General features: G+C 37.3%; 1 protein-coding gene across 7 annotated transcripts in view; it reads right to left on the reverse strand.

The window, feature by feature from the left end:
- Positions 1-266: 266 nt before the first annotated feature.
- Positions 267-19609, reverse strand: part of LOC145530193 (ATP-binding cassette sub-family C member 4-like) — a 116646-nt gene continuing 97303 nt past the window's right edge. For 5 of the 7 annotated variants that reach the window (XM_081551118.1, XM_081551116.1, XM_081551120.1 and 2 more), the window contains 4 exons: positions 13391-13563; positions 12783-12888; positions 11097-11231; positions 267-2094 (listed from right to left, as the gene is read on the reverse strand). In XM_081551118.1, the coding sequence (XP_081407244.1) occupies positions 2083-2094; positions 11097-11231; positions 12783-12888; positions 13391-13563 (426 nt within the window). In that variant the 3' untranslated portion in view covers positions 267-2082. The remainder of the gene's footprint in view (positions 2095-11096; positions 11232-12782; positions 12889-13390; positions 13564-19609) is intronic. The other 2 variants (XM_081551119.1, XM_081551117.1) reach the window with 1 other exon arrangement.

Raw genomic sequence — 19609 nt, forward strand, 5'->3', positions numbered from 1 at the left:
GCCTGGCCAGTGGACTTGTCAGGACAACCCTGAAGGACTATCTTCACTCTGGACCCCCATGGGGTCAGCTAAGGTGGTCTGAACAGTGTTCCAGCTTGATTTCCCCTCTGCCCTATCTTGTTTCTTCTCTCCTGATTCTACAAGTGTTTATCCCAAGGGCACCCCTGATAAATATTCCAGCACTAAACTCCATCTGAGTCTGCATCCCAGAGAACCATCCTGCAACATGTATCAAAATAAAGAAAAATTTCAGTACTCAGGGAGGATTTTTATTTGAACTTTACTGATTATATACATACTTTTAACATTTTTAAATTCCCATATAAAATACTAATGGTGCAAACAGGAACTTTGTATGTAAACATGGTTACCTTTGGTTTAAAATCCTCAATTGAATGTTGTCTAATTCAAATGTTGAAATTGTTATATGTTAATAACAAAAGAAAACTATTATGTTGAGCCATATTAAACTGCCATTATATAGGTGAAAAAAAGATTGAATGTTAGTGGTTACACATGGTTCAGTCTAATAGAGAAAATCCATAGCACTTGAAATTTAGAGAATATTACCCTTATTAATAACTCATGAGTAAAAGATACAAATAATGAATTCAATTAGATATTAGAAAATACTTAATGGTATGGTTATTGATCAGTGCTAATATCAAAACTTGTAGGTTATAGTTAAGTGGGCCTTAGTGTAAAAAAAAAAGTAGCTAATGTACTTACACTAGAAAAATTATTAAGTTAAAAATTAATCTAAATTTCCAATTTTAGAATTTATAGGAAAACTCAAAATAAATGAAAAGTTGAAGGAAAGACAGAATAATATGATGAAGTAGAAAAGAAAACAGGAAGGATCAATTCAGCAAAATATTTGATTCTTTAAAAATAGGAAAAAGTCATGTATGATTACTAATTTTTAAAAAGGCTCAAAAGAAAATTAAAAAGCAACAAAAAAACCCCCCAAAAACCACAATTATAGATACTGCAGAGTTTAAACATATAAGATATAGGGAGTAACTTTATGCCAGTTAAGCTCAAAACTCACAGGAAATAGATCCACCTCTAAAGAAATAAAACTTACCAAAAATGACTGTGTACAAATAAAAAAATGACTAGTACTAACATAATTACCGAAAATAAAGTAAACATTGATGGCTGCACAACACTGTGAATGTGATTAACATCACTGAACTGTATGCTTAAAAGTGACTTTATGGCAAATTTTATGTTATATATTTTAACAAAATTAAAAAGTTAAAAAATAAAATAAAATTCTCTGTCTAGAAGACAATAGATCATATGTCTTTCTTCATTCTCAAATCCCCTAGAAGGGCTTCTATTTTGAGAAAGCATATTTTCTCTTCCTTCTCTTTTAGAACACATAATATTGTCCTTCTACATTTTAACCATGTATCTTTTTTTTTTTTTGGAGCAGGGGACAACCTTCTCTCCTATAATGTCACTTAAACGACAGTATATTTTTTGTTTTTCCTATTAGTTTTCTCTGTAGTATTTTAAGTCGAGATCTTTGGGTAGAATAATGGATCCTAGTTATATTAAAGGAAGTGGTGACACAAATCAGATACTTCACACTAGTCTTCAAGTAAGTTGAAGCCCTGACATGACTGGAAAGTAGTAGGCAATTTGGGGAACAATATATAAAAAAAAATCTGTGACGATTTTGTCTTACACATTAGAAAATGAGCTTTGGTTCTGGAATCTCTCAAGGCATAAAACCTGGTAGACAGCTTTGACTGGTGGCCTGAACCTCTGATTTGGATAAGAAAATAGTATAACATAGACATAAAAATAATAAACCATTTTGTAAGAGCTTGGAATCAGTTGGTAAAGTTGGAGGAAAAAAGAAAGATAAACTAACATCTTGTGTGTATAAATACCTGTTGGTATTTTAAAAAAAGTACAATATAGTTTATACAGTGTAAAACCTATTGGAAAGATGCCTTTGGGAGAGACTCGACCTCATGGCAGAATCACAGTGTTGACTCAAAAATTGTTAAGGCTGAAGGCTGTCCACTGTAAGCATTCATAATCACATGGTCACCATGAGTGATATCTTTAGAGGTGAACCTGAGGGAGAAAAAAAGACAAAAATAGCATGTTTAGAAGTTGTAAAGTCCTCCCTGAGGCAACACATTTCTCTGTCCACTTTTTCATGTTGGCACAAATCATATCACTAGTTGAGTCACCATTTTAAAAAGCAGAGATGTATTTATTCCGTGGAGCAAGTAGCCCCATTAAGACCCTCAGTGGGGCTGGGCTTAATGTCAAACAACCTGTAGATCCACTAGAGTTCTGATCATTCTGATTCACAGATATATTTTATCACTACATTAAATTGATAAACAAAATCATTTTACTGACTCAAAGCCTGGAGATAAATTAAAAACAGGGTGACAAAGAGGCTGGGAAATCTAGTGATTGCATGAGGATTTATCATTTTCACACATAAAATGAGCACAATAGATTTGGATGTTAATATTCTCTTGTGGCTCAGCTGGTAAAGAATCTGTCTGCAATGCAGGAGACCTGGGCTCAATCCCTGGGTTGGGAGGATCCCCTGGAGAAGGGAAAGGCCACCCACTCCAGTATTCTGGCCTGGAGAATTCCATGGACTGTATATTCCAGAGCGTCGTAAAGAGTCCAACACGACTATGCAACTTTCACTTTGACTTCACTTTCACCAGGTTGTAATCCCTATATTTTATAAATTCTGATTGACAAGCATTGAAACGCTGGCATATATGTATGAAATGTCCTGGCATTTATTTTGTAAGGCAAAGCAGTCATAAGGCGTGTAGAAAAGCTCTAACAAGGACTCAACCAACCAACCTCTCTAAAACGTAACATGATACCACAATATAGGCCAGTTCTTTGCCAGGTCTCTAAGTTCTTTAATTCTACCAATTTCCAGTTGAACTAGAAGAGATACAGGTTTTCTGATAAATGTATGATAAGAATAAAAAGGAAACGAAATGCTGGCAAGTTCCAGAATCATCAGTTTTCAGTAACTGTATCATATGTCGGTTTCTTAACAGATTTGTTGTTGTTTAGATTCTTTTGCAATCCCATGGACCCTCAAGGCTCCTCTGTCCATGGAATTTTCCAGGCAAGGATACTAGAGTGGATTGCCATTTAATTCTTCAGGGGGTCTTCCTGATCCCGGGATTGAACCTGTGTCTCCTGCATCAGCAGGCGGATTCTTTACCACTGAGCCCCCAGGGAAACCCTTCTTGACAGATACATATAACAAAGTGAAATAATGTCAAGGCTTGTGAACTCTCATTTCTAAATATGTTTGGGTGAAAATGGATTTCGACTGTCATTTTTTTTATCCTGAAGAAGTACATGAAAAGTTTGGTTTGAGTCTTTAAAATATAAAATGTACCATCTATTTGAGGCTGACTCATGTCATGAGCTGGGTCACCTGAATGTACAATTACAGATGTTTTATAAACCCTGGCTCTGAATATATCTGTGGGTGTTGTTAACAAAGTCATCATGGGAGAGAGATAATGGACTCCATAAATGAAACAGGAAAGCACTGAGACATCCACCTTCATATCAACTGTACTTTCTTTCTTTCTTGTTGCTTGCCACCCCCAAAACAACAGTGGATATGAAATGTTATACATTAAAATATCCCTTAAGTTATAGAGAAAAATAAATGTTCCATGAATGCTTGGACCCTACTGGGTGAAATCTGAGGCCATTTCCATTATAATGCAAGAATTAAGAATGAGGACTCTGCTGGTGAAGGTTAACTGCATATCATCTCCTGCCTCATTTTTCAACCTACTCATATTTTGTGTGCTTATTTATGTACTCTCTTGGTAAAACTGAAAGCAGCCAAAAGAACAAATGGAAATACATTTCATTTTCTACTGCTTGACAGTCCTCCCCAAATCACCTGGTTCCTTTCTCCATAACCTTAATTTTTTTTAAGTTTATTTATTTTTTAATTGAAGAATAATTGCTTTACAGAATTTTGTTGTTTTTGATCAAACCTCAACATGAATGAATCAGCCATAGGTATACATATATCCCCTCCCTTTTGACCTTTCTTAATATAATTTCTTAAAAAGAAAAATATCATTCCTAGAAACTTTTAACCAAAATGGCCTATTGTTTGAAATACTTGAAGCTTAATACTAAAACAAGCTTCCTGTGTACAAAGTCCTTGATTTGACCTTTCATTTCCTCATCTGTTGCCTGGGCATTTGCCACACTCTGACTGACAGCAGGAGTGAGAGAAGGCATCTTTTCACAGGGCAGGTTGAGATGACTGAACGCTTGTTAGCAGAGTTCTCAAGGATGGGCTGAGCCTGAGATGGAGAGGCCCAGTTTCACCTCTCTCCTGGGATCACTGCTGATCCTAGAAAAATAACTTAAGCTCTCTGAACCAGCTACTTCATTTGTGAAACAAGACAATGACTTACCTCATAGGAACTAAATGATGGGTAGAAACTGAAGGTTGGAAACATGCTGAGCTAAGTATTGGGTGTGATTATGATGCTGCTCAGAGATGTGGCCCCTTAGTCCACAGATAGTAGCAGCATCACACAGCCCATATAATGAAAAAAATCTGGGAGGCCTTATGTGATTTTTCTGATTTTATATCTAAAGAAGCCCAGTATTGTAGCTGAGACATTTAATTCAGTGGACATGGTAATCCAGGCAACAGAAAGGTTATTAAAGAATGTAAATTGATACAGCCACTATGGAAGACAGTATGAAGATTCCTTAAAAATCTAAGAATAAAACTATCATATGACCCAACAAACCCACTACTGGGCATATACCCTGAAAAAACCATAATTGAAAAAGACACATGTACCCCAATATTCATTGCAGCACTGTTTACAATAACTAGGACATGGAAGCAATCTAGATGTCCATCAACAGATGAATGTATATAGAAGCTGCAGTACATATATGCAGTGGAATATTACTCAGCCATAAAAAAGGAATGCATTTGAGTCAATTCTAATGAGGTGGATGAACTAGAGCCTATTATGCAGAGTAAAGTAAGTCAGAAAGAGAAAAACAAATATTGTATATTAACGTACATATATGGAATCTAGAAAGATGGTACTGATGAACCTTTTTGTAGGGTGGCAATATAGATGCAGCCATAGGGAACAGACTTGTGGACATCGGGGGGAAGAAGGAGAGGGTAGGATGAATGGAGAGAGTAGCATGGAAACATATAAGCTACCACATGTAAAACAGATAGCCAATGGAAATTTGCTCTATGACTCAGGGAAGTCATTCCAGGGCTCTGTGATAACCTAGAGAGGTGGGATGGGATAGCAGGTGGGAGGGAGGTTCAAGAGGGAAGGAATATATGTATACCCATGGCTGATTCATGTTGATACATAACAGAAACCAACACAATACTGTAAAGAAATTCATCAATTAAAAATTTTTTAAAATTATTAACTCTTTCTAACCTGTGACTTTGAGAATTTACTTATTCTGCCTCAGTTTATCCACATGAGAAATAATAACGCTAGTTCAAAACGGTTATGAAGATTAAAAAAGACAACTGCCAATTCAAATTCAAAATCAAGACAAAGAGAACACAAGACCAGTGAATGGTGGGTTTTTTGGTCATCTCCCCTTCCCTCTCTTGGGCTTGGTTCATTGTAGTTCCTTCAATGTAGGTTAAAACTAAGTGCAGTATTTAAACTCCAGCTAGTACATAAAGCCACCATCATGGAATTAGATCTTACTGAAAGCAACAGAACACTAAAAGCTCCCCTGAATGGATAAAGGCTAAGTGATCAATAGTTCAATATATGTATTTGGTTAGCAAAAAAGTTCATTCTGGTTTTTCTATTACATCTTACTGGAAAACCCGAATGACTTTTTTGGCCAACTTAACAGAATTCTGGCTCAAGATTGTCTGTTCATTCTCATCAAACTGCATGCCCCCAGACCAATCCCAGTAACCCTCCAACTCTTCATCTTTAAAGTAGATCTAACTTTGTGTACATACTGGCAGTTTCATTATCAAAGTTAAAGAGTACTGAAGAGTTAGAGTATTTTTGCTTTTAAATTCATGAAATAATGAATTTCCTCTTGCCTTATCCTTTCAGAAATCACCCTAAATAGCAAAGATATTGGGAAATTAAAAGTAAGCCCATTCTTTGATGAAATTAGGAGTCATCTGAAATCCCAAATGACAAAATAGCTGACTAGTCTGTTTTATGAAACTGGATCCAGTGGGCTGTGGCAGGACAGAGAGAGGGTACCTAAGGACACAGATCTCAGCAATCAAAGGAGAGCACAGTTCTCCAACCGAGGGTGAATTCTAAGGTGCCAGTGAGGAATCATACAGAATCACCATCTTTGATTAAAGCACATACACTTTTGAGGTCCTGGAAGAAAAGGTATTCTAAAATACAAGCAGCATTGACTGCCCATCTCTGTAGGCAGAAAGGAATGTAGGCTAAATTAACATGTGTTCTCATTCTCAATTTCACTCTCGCTCTCTTATACACACGTACATACACTGTCTCTTTTTTCTGGGCTGTGAGGAGCTTCTGTGTTAAGCATTGAGAATTCCCTTTACGCTGAAATGATGCCCTAGCCACAACTATCCCATAAATGTGTAGTCTATAAAAAACTCAGTTCAAAGGTGAGTAGTAGGAATAATAATAAAAAGTAATATGGGATCTTTAAACACACAAACAAAAAATAAGGACAAGGAACAAGATGAGCATAATGATGGATGAAAAAATATTCACTGAACAGATGAAAATTACAAAAAAAAAACCATAGTGTAATACATTCAAAGAAAATGTAGTAGAACTATCAACCTGTGAACAACAGACATCCGAGAATACAGGAAAACATGGCACGGCACCAGAAGGTGATGAAACATGAGCTGATAAAAAGTGAAATGGAAGAGAAAAATGAAAACATCAAAGAAATGATCATTCTAAAAGGCAGTATAAATATTAGTCATTGTTGAAAAAAATATGAGATGTGGAAGATAGAATTAAGAAAGCAAATCACATAATTATAAATTAACAAAAATTTTTGAAGGATTAGGGAGACAATCACTTTATAAAATAGACAAAGGACAGAGAACACATACATTACAGATATTTGTAAACAGGAGAATTAAAATAAAACAAAGATATAATTCAAGTAAACCTATAGAAATAAAACACTTGAATGTAGAGACCAAGAGTACCTGATGTTCTGGGGAAAACTAATGACTGTCAAAATAGAAAGAGAACCCTTTCAGCAGCCAGGAACGAAGATCAAGTTATTTCAAATTAGAGATGCAGCAGGTAAATATGTCATACAGTGGATCCTTGATCAACAAGGGGGTTAGAGACTCTGGCTTTCTGAACAGTCAAAAATCTGTATGTAACTTTATAGTCACCCTCTATTTCCAACGATTCAACCAACTGTAGATTATATAGTAGTACTGTAGTACATATTTATAGAAAAAAATCTACATACAAATGCACCTGTGCAGGTCAAATGTGGGCTATTCAAGGGTTAATTATATTTACAATAAGTCAGGGACTCCAACTCCAACGCAGCCTCCTCTAAGATGGTAGATAGTCTTGTTTTCAAACTTTTATTTGTACTGATGTCCACAATAGTAAATACATTTAACTTTACACTGAGTCCCAGTAAAGATGCACTATCTATATTTATCTATCCTGAAAGGAGTTTCATGAAATATTTACTGTTACTAGAAAACACGCATTCCTGGTTTTCATCCATTCCATTCTTTTCAATTTCATTTTTTCAAACATGCTCATCATGACTCACTAAACAGATTTCAGTTCAGTTCAGTTCAGTCGCTCAGTCGTGTCTGACTCTTTGCGACCCCATGAATCGCAGCACGCCAGGCCTCCCTGTCCATCACCAACTCCCAGAGTCCACCCAAACCCATGTCCATCGAGTCGGTGATGCCATCCAACCATCTCATCCTCTGTCGTCCCCTTCTCCTCCTGCCCCCAATCCTTCCCAGCATTAGGGTCTTTTCCAATGAGTCAACTCTTCGCATGAGGTGGCCTAATGTCCCCACAAATGAATCACAACCCAAAGTTTTAAAAATGCTATACCAGAGGAAAAACTTTAGCCAACTGAGAGTTGGAAAGTATCATTTAATACAAGTAAGTAAAATAATAAAGATTAAGGTATTTTTAAAGATTTGAAGGTAAACAGTGGAAGAAAAGTGAAACAACTAAAATTTGATGGTAGAATGTAGAAAAGAGAAATACAGTGTCAATTATTTATAATGTGGAGTCAATAATAAGAAAATAAAGGACTTCTAGAAGAAATTAAAGCAACACATGTAAAATAATGGGCAAAACCCTCAAAATTACAGGCTACAAATTAAAAGGCTTTTAAAAAAAGAACATTAGAAATTGAAAGCATAACAGAACTCAGATAAAACATAACTATGAAGGCTAAAATTAAATCTCACAGCTCAACCTAACTACTTGCCATTGTAGAAGACACATCTGCAATATGGTATTAAAAGACAGACATCAGGCAAAAATGAATCAAAAGCAGGGGATTCAACTTCAGTTCTGAACCAGTTTGGATTCAGGGTGAGAAACACTAAATGAATCAAAGAAAGGTTCTTTAAAATAGAAGAAAATATAATTCACAGTGAAAACCCAAGTCTTGATTATCTATAAACTGAAAAATCGTAGCATCAAAATTATAATATCAAAACAAAAATTACAAGAAATACAAAGTGAAACTTGATGCAGTATGAGACTAATTCACCTCAAAGTCCAAGTCACATCAAATGAGCCAAAACAATAAAAATAGAGAAAACCCAAATAATAAATATAATCACTCTAATTAAAACTTTAAACTCTATGCGTTAAATAGACAATAGCCCATCTTTTTAAATGCCCAAAGAACTTTTACAAAAATTGCCTATGTACTAGACCACAAAAAAGTATTAATAAGTACTGTTCCTGGGTGGAAACAGTACAGAGAACATTTTTTTTTTTTTAATCACAAGTCAATGAAATGAATAAAAGAAAACAAACATAAAATAGCCAATCCTTTATCTTCAGGAAATTTTAAAGAACTCCTTCTCCAATAATTATTGGACCAGAGAGGAAATTAAAACCAAAATTGCAGATATTAGACATAAAAACCTAACTATGACAAAAGCACTACACACCAGAACTTACAGGACAGAGCTAGAAGAGTATTCAGAGAAAATTTCATAGCCTTAAAATATTTATACTAATAAACAAGAAAGAATGAAAATAAATGCATTCAAGAAGTAAGAAGTAATAACAAAATAAACCAAAGGAAAGAAGGAATTATTAAATCTACAAAGCAGAAAGTAATGAATTATAAAAAGAAAACAAGTAGTTAGTGAATTTGAGGGCTTCTTCTTTGGGGAAATATAAGAAGGAAAAATGAGGAGCAGAGAATGGAGAAACCATAAATACTATGTAGCCATTAAAATGAATAAGGTAATTATGGGTTGATATAATCTAAGATATAATATTACATGGGAACAGCAAGGAACAGCCACCAAGGGAATGGCCAGCCTTTGGAAGGGGAAGGTGCCTACAAAGGTCCCCTTAGTCAAAGCTATGGTTTTTCCAGTAGTCACATATGGATGTGAGAGATGGACTATAGAGAAATCTGAGTGCTCAAGAATTGACGCTTTTGAACTGTGGTGTTGGAGAAGACTCTTGAGAGTGCCTTGGACTGCAAGGAGATCAAACTCATCAATCCTAAAAGAAATCAGTCCTGAATATTCATTGGAAGGACTGATGCTGAAGCAGTCCATTGAAGGACTCCAATACTTTGGCCACCTGATGCCAAAAAACTGACTCATTGGAAAAGACCCTGATGCTGGGAAAGATTGAAGGCAGGAGAAGAAGGGGATGACAGAGGGTGAGATGGTTGGATGGCATCACTGACTCGATGGACAAGAGTTTGAGCAAGCTCCGGGACTTGGTGATGGACAGGGAAGCCTTGCATGCTGCAATCCATGGGGTTGCAAAGAGTCGGACACAACTGAGTGACTAAACTGAACTGATGGGCAGGGACAAGCTCTCTCTTCAAGGGCCAAACAAAGGTGTTTTAGTTTACAGTTAAGAGGAGGGACAGGGTCCTCCAGACAAGCCATTAAGTATGATTATAATAACAAGATCAATGGAAAGCAAGTCAAAGAAACAGTTTCCAACATGGACTCAGAATTGGCTTCCTCTCTGCAACATTATAAGTTCTTGATTTATCATGATGACAATTTCATCTTCTAGAAGGTAGAGGAAGCAATACTGGAGTGGGTAGCTGTTCCCTTCTCCAGGGGATCTTCCCAACCCAGGGATCGAACCTAGGTCTTCTGTAATGCAGGCAGATTCTTTACCAGCTCAGCCACCAGGAAAGCCCAAGAATACTGGTGGGTAGCCTATCCTTTCTCCAGTGGATCTTCCCAAACCAAGAATCAAACTGGAGTCTCCTGCATTGCGGGTGGATTCTTTACCAGCTGGGCTACCAGGGAAGCCCATAAGGGAGGCAACTGGATCTAATTCTAAACGACAAATAATTAGGAAAAAAGTGACAGTATCAGGTAGGAGTCTTCTTTACAAATTAGAAACAGCAGTGATCTACATCTTTCCCTTGTACTTCTTCCTAGACCCAGAATATTACAAATGTTATTTCCCTCAAAATCTCAAGTTCCCTGGATGTTCGCTGAAACATTTGCATCACCAATGTTTTGAGCATCAACTAGGATGAAGGTAAAGGGTCTGCAAAATGAGAGTATACTGTGTTCCATGAGAATCTGAACCCAGACTCCAATCATGTGGAAACTCTAATCTGAAATCTCTCTTAGGCACGTGTATGTGCACATCCTATACCCCACCACCAGCACAGCTGACAATTCTCAGCAGATCTGCCTTCTGCAATGTGTTGTTAAGACCCAATCATGAGGTTTTGTCTCCAGAGGCTTATAATTGAAAAGGACACAGAGTGCTCGTTACCACATCGCTGGTGCCACAGCATGAGGAGTGTGCTGTGGAGACGAACTTTAATTACAGCTCCCACAGCAGGCTCACCTGTTTTGCCCTTTCAGTGAGAGCAGTGGCCTCAGCTTCACCCAGTTGTTGCACCATCTTGTAAAGCAGGCCGTCTCTATCTTGCAACAAGCAATATGGCTCATCATAATCATCCAGTCTCCCTGAATCCCAAACCTGTCAATCAGCAGGAAGAAACCCATTAGCATACCATGTTTTGCAGTAACATATTATAAATCAGACAATAGTTTGTAAAGGGACAGGAAGGGAAGAATAGAGAAAATCTATTTGGGTGGTAGGCCTGGCTGATATTTTAATGGTTTGATTACCTTGTTTCATTAGGCAAATAAAGGCCCAACCCAACCTTTTATTATTTTAATGGTATAGATGGGAAATGAAATATTTCCTGCCATATCAGTAAACAAAGGACGTCACAGTCATCAGTGACTACAGCCACCATCATGAGCTGGTGAGCCCTGAGGGAACTCAGAAAGGAAAGAATACTTGCCATCTATCAGCCATCAGACTGCAGCCACTTCCCACAGCGAGCCCTGAGGAAACTCAGGACGAGAAAACACAGGATACTGGCCCAGATAGCTGAGGTGCATGTCAGTGGAATGATTTCAGTGAGCCCAGACTCTTATAGTTCCCTCTAAACATAGAAGTGCTAAATTCATTTACTTGAGATATCTGATTTTCTTTAATTAACAGTAATCTTTTGTTGTTCTGACTACCTAGTCTTGTTGGAAAAATTCCTATACATCCTGACCCCCTACCCTTGCCTCTTTAGAACAGTTTCTCAGCATTGTCTTAGATGCTCCATCCCCGACTTGAAGTCCTCAGGAAGTCCACTGAATAAAACATAACTCGCAACTTTCAGATTGCGCATTTTTTTTCAACCCACAGGGCCCTGATTATGTCAGTTGCTAAGAAGGGCAGAATACATTGTCTGACAAGTTAAGATGCTTCTTGAAGTTGATTTTGGTTGTAGTTTATTATTCTGAGAGTGAAAGGCTGGCAAAAGGAGCTGCTACCTGTTAATCATGGACTCTCAAGGTTGGGAAGCCCACTGTATCTCAATTTCTTTTAAAAGTAGAAGTAAGGATAGTCTGTTTCTCAGAAAGGGAAAGTGTCAGTCGCTCAGTTGTGTTTGACTTTTTGTGACGCCATGGACTGTAACCCACCAGGCTCCTCTGTCCATTGGATTCCCCAGGTAAGAATACTGAAGTGGGTTGCCATTTCTTTCTCCAGGGGGTCTTCCCAACCTAGGGATCGAAACTGCCATTCCTGTGACTCCTGCATTAGCAGGCAGATTATTTTACCAATACCAGAGACCAAAACTTGGAGCCTGCCATGTGTGCAGTGCTCAGATCTATTGTGTCAGGGACTTGCTAGTTGTTTATCTACAGTATTTCAGCCCCTGATCTACCTTTCCTTCTACACTCTCATCTGTGATGCAGATGGCTGGCCATCTTTAAAAAATAATAATTCAAGTAAATTTTTAATATGAGAATATGAAATTACTGGATATATGAATTATACTGGATATATTATTTAATAGCACATTCTGAAAGTATACTTAAGTACTGGAGTTATTGTCAGGAATGAGAGGAGAAACTAAGAGAAAATTAAATTATTGAAGGTTCCTATCAAGTTTTACAAGGAAAGATGAGTTGAAAAACTGAACATGACTGGAAACAGCTCAAATTCCAGAGGTGAGGTTCTTACCATTATCCATTCGCTGTCAATAACGGTGCTCAACCTGTGGGTGATGGTCAGCACAGTGCACTGGGAAAATTTCTCACGAATGTTTTTTTGTATTAACTCATCAGTTCTGGAATCAAGGAAGTTGATTTAGTTCAGTTTAGACTGGAAAAGTGGACTTGAGGTTTGAAAATACCCTATGATATGGAGCTCTGCTCAATGTTATGTGGCAGCCTGGATGGGAGAGGGGCTTGGGGGAAAACGGATACATGTATATGTATGGCTGAGTCCCTTCACTGTTTGTCTGAAACTGTCACAACATTGTTAATCGGCTATCCCCCGATACAAAATGTTTCTGATGTTTAAAAAAATGAAATAAAAAGATACATGTCAAAAAAAAAAAAGAAAATACCCTATGATATTTTTATAATGCTTTTTTAAATCAATACTTTAAGACAAAGCCTTATTCCTAAAAATTAAGTTAAAAAAGTCAACAGAAGTTGATGAGTTTTCTTAAAACAATGGAAAATAACCTTCCCTCAAAATTGCTTGAAACTATATCACCACTAAATGTTTTCCATTTACCATATTTAAAATTCAGATACCAGGTTTCAAGGACCTCAGCTCCATACCTTGGATCCACATGTGATGTGGCATTGTCAATAATCAGTATCTGATTTTTTCTGAGAATACCCCTGGCAAGGCACAGCAGTTGTCTCTGTCCAACACTCAAGTTTGATCCTGATTCTACTAATTCAGTATCCATCTTACCAGGAAGACTTTCAATGGTTTCTTTAAGTCGTACCTGTGGATATAGAAAGAACAGCATTTTTCTAAACAAATTGCTACTTAAGTAGACAAGTCTCTTAGACATTAGAGCTTTGGCATCCTCAGGACTTCTTACATATCTTACACATACAGTCATGTGATGAGGAGAGCTCCTTCCAATGAGCATTCACTGAGAAAGACAGTAGAGTCAGCTCAAGACAAAAAGATCTCCGTGTCTCCCATCCCTGCCACCTGCCACATAGCAGAAACCCCACTAGCTACTAGTTAAGGAAGTCTCTCAAAAAAGGAAGCTATTTCTCCCAATGTGATTTAAACAGAAATATTAAAGCAATCTTTATGGTTGAGTCAAGTTTCCTAAAGTACAGTGTTGCATATGAGTTGGTACACTAATGGGAAACTTAAAAATATACATATTATAGAAAGTATGGTTCTCTAAAGTTATAATCTTATCAGCACTTTACCATTTTATAAGGTCTAAAACCTGGGGAAAATAATGTGAATTCAAACACTGGTAAACTGTACCTCATACATTAGTAATCCAAAAACCTATTCTTGCGATGGTTCTTTCCCAAGTTTAATCACATAAATACTGAGCCAGTTAAGTGCATTTTCTTCAATGTCAAAAATGTCTTTCAGTGAATGAAAACTCATGAAAACCAGGACACAACATAACATCTATTTCCCCCAAGACTATGGATATAGGTAGTATTTAAATTATATCCCTGAAGTTACAAAAAAAAAATTTTTTTTTTAATTTTTAACTGCCAAAGATAAGCTGAAGTTACACTGATGACAGGGATCAGTTCAATGAATATTTTTGCAGAAATATTATGGAACAAGGACCAAACTCAGGTTATATTTAAACAACAAAGAGTAAATACACTTCAAATTAAGAGACCAGCAGATTAATGAGTGAAGGCCAATAAGCAGAGACACAGAATTACACCATCAAATAACAAAACATTGCCCCAGGGTGATTGGGCAATGTTTCCATGGTATCCTAAATGCTGCAGCACTTCTATGCATGTGATCCTGAACTGTGCTCCTGATGGAGTTCAATCACAAGAAAGGAGAATCCAGCATTAGAATTAAATATGGTATTGGTATGTAGTATTAGTATGAAAAGTACACAGAATCTAAAGGGTAAGATCTGGATTGCGGTGCAAGTTGTTGGTTTTAAGACTGACTTCCGAATTTTGAAGAAATAATCTCACACTTGCCCTGAATTGGATGAACTCTCATCACTAATCTGTTTTGTTTTTTTTTAACTTTCCTTCAAGTCCATATTCACTTCATGAGGAATAAAGGTTGTGAAGAGAAATATATTTTCAGAAAATATTGTTCTCTGACTCTGTCTTCTTTTATGAATCAGGGATGGCTATGAGAATAATACAAATATGAAGGCCCTCTGTAGTGTAATCATATAATCAAGGTATAAATAAGCACTAGGAAGGGAATGGGACAGTAGAGGCAATAGGCAATAATAACTAGGAGTTACAACTCTCTATACAGTCAGCAAAAACAAGACTGGGAGGTGAGTGGGCTCAGACTGTGAACTTCTTATTGCAAAATTAAGACTTAAATTGAAGAAAGTAGGGAAACCCACTAGACCATTCAGGTATGACCTAAATAAAATCACTTATTATTACACAGTTGAAGCGACAAATACATTCAAGGGATTAGATCTGATAGACAGAGTGCCTGAAGAACTATGGACAGAGGTTTGTGACACTGTACAGGAGGCAGTGATCAACACCATCCACAAGAAAAGGAAATGCAAACAGGCAAAATGGTTGTCTGAGGAGGCCTTGCAAATAGCTGAGAAAAGAAGAGAAGGCAAAGGAGAAAATGAAAGATATACCCATTTGTATGCAGAGTTCCAAAGAATAGCATGGAGAGATAAGAAAGCCTTCCTCAGTGATCAATGCAAAGAAAGAGGAAAAAAATAGAATGGGAAAGACTAGAGATCTCTTCAAGAAAATTAGAGATACCAAGGGAACATTTCATGCAAAGATGGGCTCAATAAAGGACAGAAATGGTATGGACCTAACAGAAGCAGAAGATATTAAGAAGAGGTGGCAAGAACACACAGAAGAATTATACAAAAAAGATCTTCACAACCCAGATAATCACGATGGTGTGATGACTCACCTAGAACCAGACATCCTGGAATGTGAAGTCAAGTGGGCCTTAGGAAACATCACTACGAACAAAGCTAGTGGAGGAGATGGAGTTCCAGTTGAGCTATTTCAAATCCTCAAAGATGATGCTGTGAAAGTGCTGCACTCGATATGCCAGCAAATCTGGAAAACTCAGCAGTGGCCACAAGACTGGAAAAGGTCAGTTTTCATTCCAATCCCAAAGGAAGGCAATGCCAAAGAATGTTCAAACTCTGCACAATAGCACTTATCTCACATGCCAGCAAAGAAATGCTCAAAATTCTCCAAGAGAGGCTTCAATAATACATGAACCGTGAACTCCTAGATGCTCAAGCTGGATTTATAAAAGACAGAGGAACCAGAGATCAAATTGCCAACATCGATTGGATCACTGAAAAAGCAAGAGAGTTCCAGATAAACATCTACTTCTGCTTTATTGACTGTGCCAAAATCTATAACTGTGTGGATCACAACAAACCATGGAAAATTCTTAAAGAGATGGGAATACCAGACCACCTGACCTGCCTCCTGAGAAATCTGCGTGCAGGTCAAGAAACAACAGAACCAGACATGGAACCACAGACTGGTTCCAAATTGGGACAGGAGTACATCAAGGCTGTATATTGTCACCCTGCTTATTTAACTTATATGCAGAATATATCATGCAAAATGCTGGGCTGGATGAAGCACAAACTGGAATTAGGATTGCCGGGAGAAATATCAATAACTTCAGATATGCAGATGACACCACCCTATGGCAGAAAGCAAAGGACTAAAGAGCCTTTTGATAAAACTGAAAGAGGAGAGTGGAAAAGCTAGCTTAAAACTCAACATTCAAAAAACAAAGATCATGGCATCTGGTCCCATTACTTCATGGCAAATAGATGAGGAAACAATGAAAACAGTCACAGACTTTATTTTCTTGGCCTCCAAAATCACTACAGATGGTGACTGCAGCTGTGAAATTAAAAGACGCTCGCTCCTTGGAAGAAAAGCTATGACAAACCTAGACATCATACTAAAAAGCAGAGATATTACTTTGCCAACAAAGGTCCATCTATCCAAAGCTATGGTTTTTCCAGGAGTCATGTATGGATGTGAGAGATGGACAATAAAGAAATCTGAGCACCGAAGAATGGATGCTTTTGAACTGTGGTGTTGGAAAAGACTCTTGAGAGTCCCTTGGACTGCAAGGAGATCCAACCAGTCCATCCTAAAGGAAATCAGTCCTAAATATTCGTTGGAAGGACTGATGCTGAAGCTGAAACTCCAATACTTTGGCCACCTGATGTGAAGAACCGACTCATTGGAAAAGACCCTGATTCTGGAAAAGAATGAAGGCGGGAGGAGAAGTGGACAACAGAGGATGGGATGGTTGGATGGCATCACTGAGGCAATGGACTTCAGTTTGAGTAGGCTCCAGGATTTGGTGATGGATGGGGAAGCCTGGCATGCTGCAGTTCATGGGGTCACAAAGACTGAGCAACTAAACTGAACTGAACTGAACAGAGGAATTACATTTGGGCCAAGTTCTAAGATAGCTTTTGATAGGATTTGTTTCCCAATTAACAGTTACTCTCTTTCCATGGAACAATGTGTCCTAAAATTCTAGAGTAACTTTAGTACTTGTGAATCTGTGAAGAGAGATCTCAAGCTGGAAAACAAACAGAAAAATAGTTTAACAGTACTTTCATTTTTTTTAAGGTTTCAATTTCACCATTAAATACGTCCTGTGGTTTCAAGACCAGTGGATCATCCTATTTTTCTTTATATTTGATTATTAACCAAACTCCTCATTTCTCTTCTAGAATTTAACTGTAGAAAGACTCACAAACTTAAATGAAATCAGAGGTCCACTGCTTATCAAGTAGGAGAAAGTGAAGCAATTGTCCCAATTTAGGAAAATAAAATCCTCACAGTTGCTGAAAAGCAGAGTGGGTATATAAAGACTCAATGTTGATATCCTTCAGATACCAGAAATACTGGCAAGAAATTGTCAGGCCTCCAAATCTACTCGCTCACAGTCAAAGCACATGTATATATTAGAGATTTCAGAGTTATCTGTGGAAGAGTGATGCTAAATAACAAACACGAATTCAAACAACAACATGGACATGGACAGTCACTTGGCTTTGTACTTAAAATATTTTTTTAAAGAAATAAGCCACACTTCTCTGAAATGAGACAAATCAGACATTTAATACACATTTATTAAGTGCTGCAACAAACTATGGAAAATTCTTAAAGAGATTGTAGTACAGGACCACCTTATCTGTGTCCTGAGAAACCTGTATGCAAGACAAGAAACAACAGTTAGAACCTTACGTAGAACAACTGACTGGTTCAGTATTAGGATAGGAGTACAACAAGGCTGTATATCGTCACTCTTCTTATTTACCTTATACACAGAGTACATTGTGCAAAATGCTGGGCTGGTTGAATCATAAGCTAGAATCAAGATTTCCGGCAAAAATATCAATAACTTTAATACCCAGATGATACCACTCTAATGGCGGGAAGTTAAGAGAAACTAATGAGCCTCTTGATGAGGGTGAAAGAGGAGAGTGAAAAAGTTGGCTTAAATCTCAACATTCAGAAAACTAAGATCATAGCATTTGGTTCTATCATTCCATGGCAAGTAGAAGGGTAAAAAAGTCGAAGCAGACACTATGGATGGTGACCGAAGCCATGAAATTCAAACACACTTGCTCCTTGGAAGGAAAGTTATGACAAATCTAGATAGCACATTAAAAAAGGAGAGATATCACTTTACCAACAAAGCTATGGTTTTTCCAGTAGTCATGTATGGATGTGAGAGTTGGACCATAAAGATGGCTGAGCACCAAAGAATTGATGCTTTCTAATAGTGGTGCTGGAGAAGACTCTTGAAAGTCCCTTGGACAACAAGGAGATCAAACCAGTCAATCCTAGAGGAAATCAACCCTGAATATTCATTGGAAGACCTGTTGCTAAAGCTGAAGCTTCACAATACTACTCTGGCCACCTGATGTGAAAAGACAACTCACTGGAAAAGCCCTGATTCTGGGAAAGATTGAAGGCAAAAGAAGGGGATGACAGAGGATAAGAAGTAGATTGCATCACCAACTCAATGGACATGAATCTGAGCAAACTCTGGGAGACATGGAGGACAGTGGAGCCTAGTGTGCTGCAGTCTATGAGTTCACAAAAAGTTGGACAAAAGTTAGCCACTGAATAACAACTTTTTAAAACCTAAAGACTGAGCTAGGTCCTGTGAGAAATTAGAAGTCTGTCTATGGTTTAAAAGCCTAGATATAATTTCTGCCATCAGTAGAATCAATTTGCAAAAGTAGGATGATTACACAAAATAATTTGTATCAAAATATACAAATCAACAGCAACTTAACAGTAATCATTGCTTGTGTACAAAGGTGAGGAAATTCAAAGTGGGCCAAATGGAAACAGGAGAAAAAATAACCGAAAATCCTCTAGAAATGAATCTATCTATATAAAAACTGAGCAAAAGCTCCAGAGTCTCTTACCTGCATTCATGCTACAGTATTAAAAGGACATGATTTCTATAAATAACTATATAATTTATCTTTACAAACACTTTCTGAAGAAACTTCATAGCATTTTATTGGTATGATGTCATTTGGTTTATAATGCAAAACTACTATTGTCTCCATTTAGTAGATATTCCCTAAGATCCAAGGAATAAAATGAACGTTGCAGGTTGATTAAGGTAATTAATTCACTAGCTCATGTAGTAGAACTTGAAACCATAATTGTAACTTCTGGTTTAGTGTTCTATTAAGGACAATATAATGTACCTAGCTACTTTGTGTTCTACCGTGCATGTGCTCACTCAGTCATGTCGGACTCTTTGAGACCCTATGGAGTACGGCCCACCAGACTTCCCTT

The sequence above is a fragment of the Giraffa tippelskirchi genome, chromosome 12 (assembly GCF_054371585.1).
Source record: "Giraffa tippelskirchi isolate mGirTip1 chromosome 12, T2T-mGirTip1v1.2.pri, whole genome shotgun sequence".
NCBI lineage: Eukaryota > Metazoa > Chordata > Mammalia > Artiodactyla > Giraffidae > Giraffa > Giraffa tippelskirchi.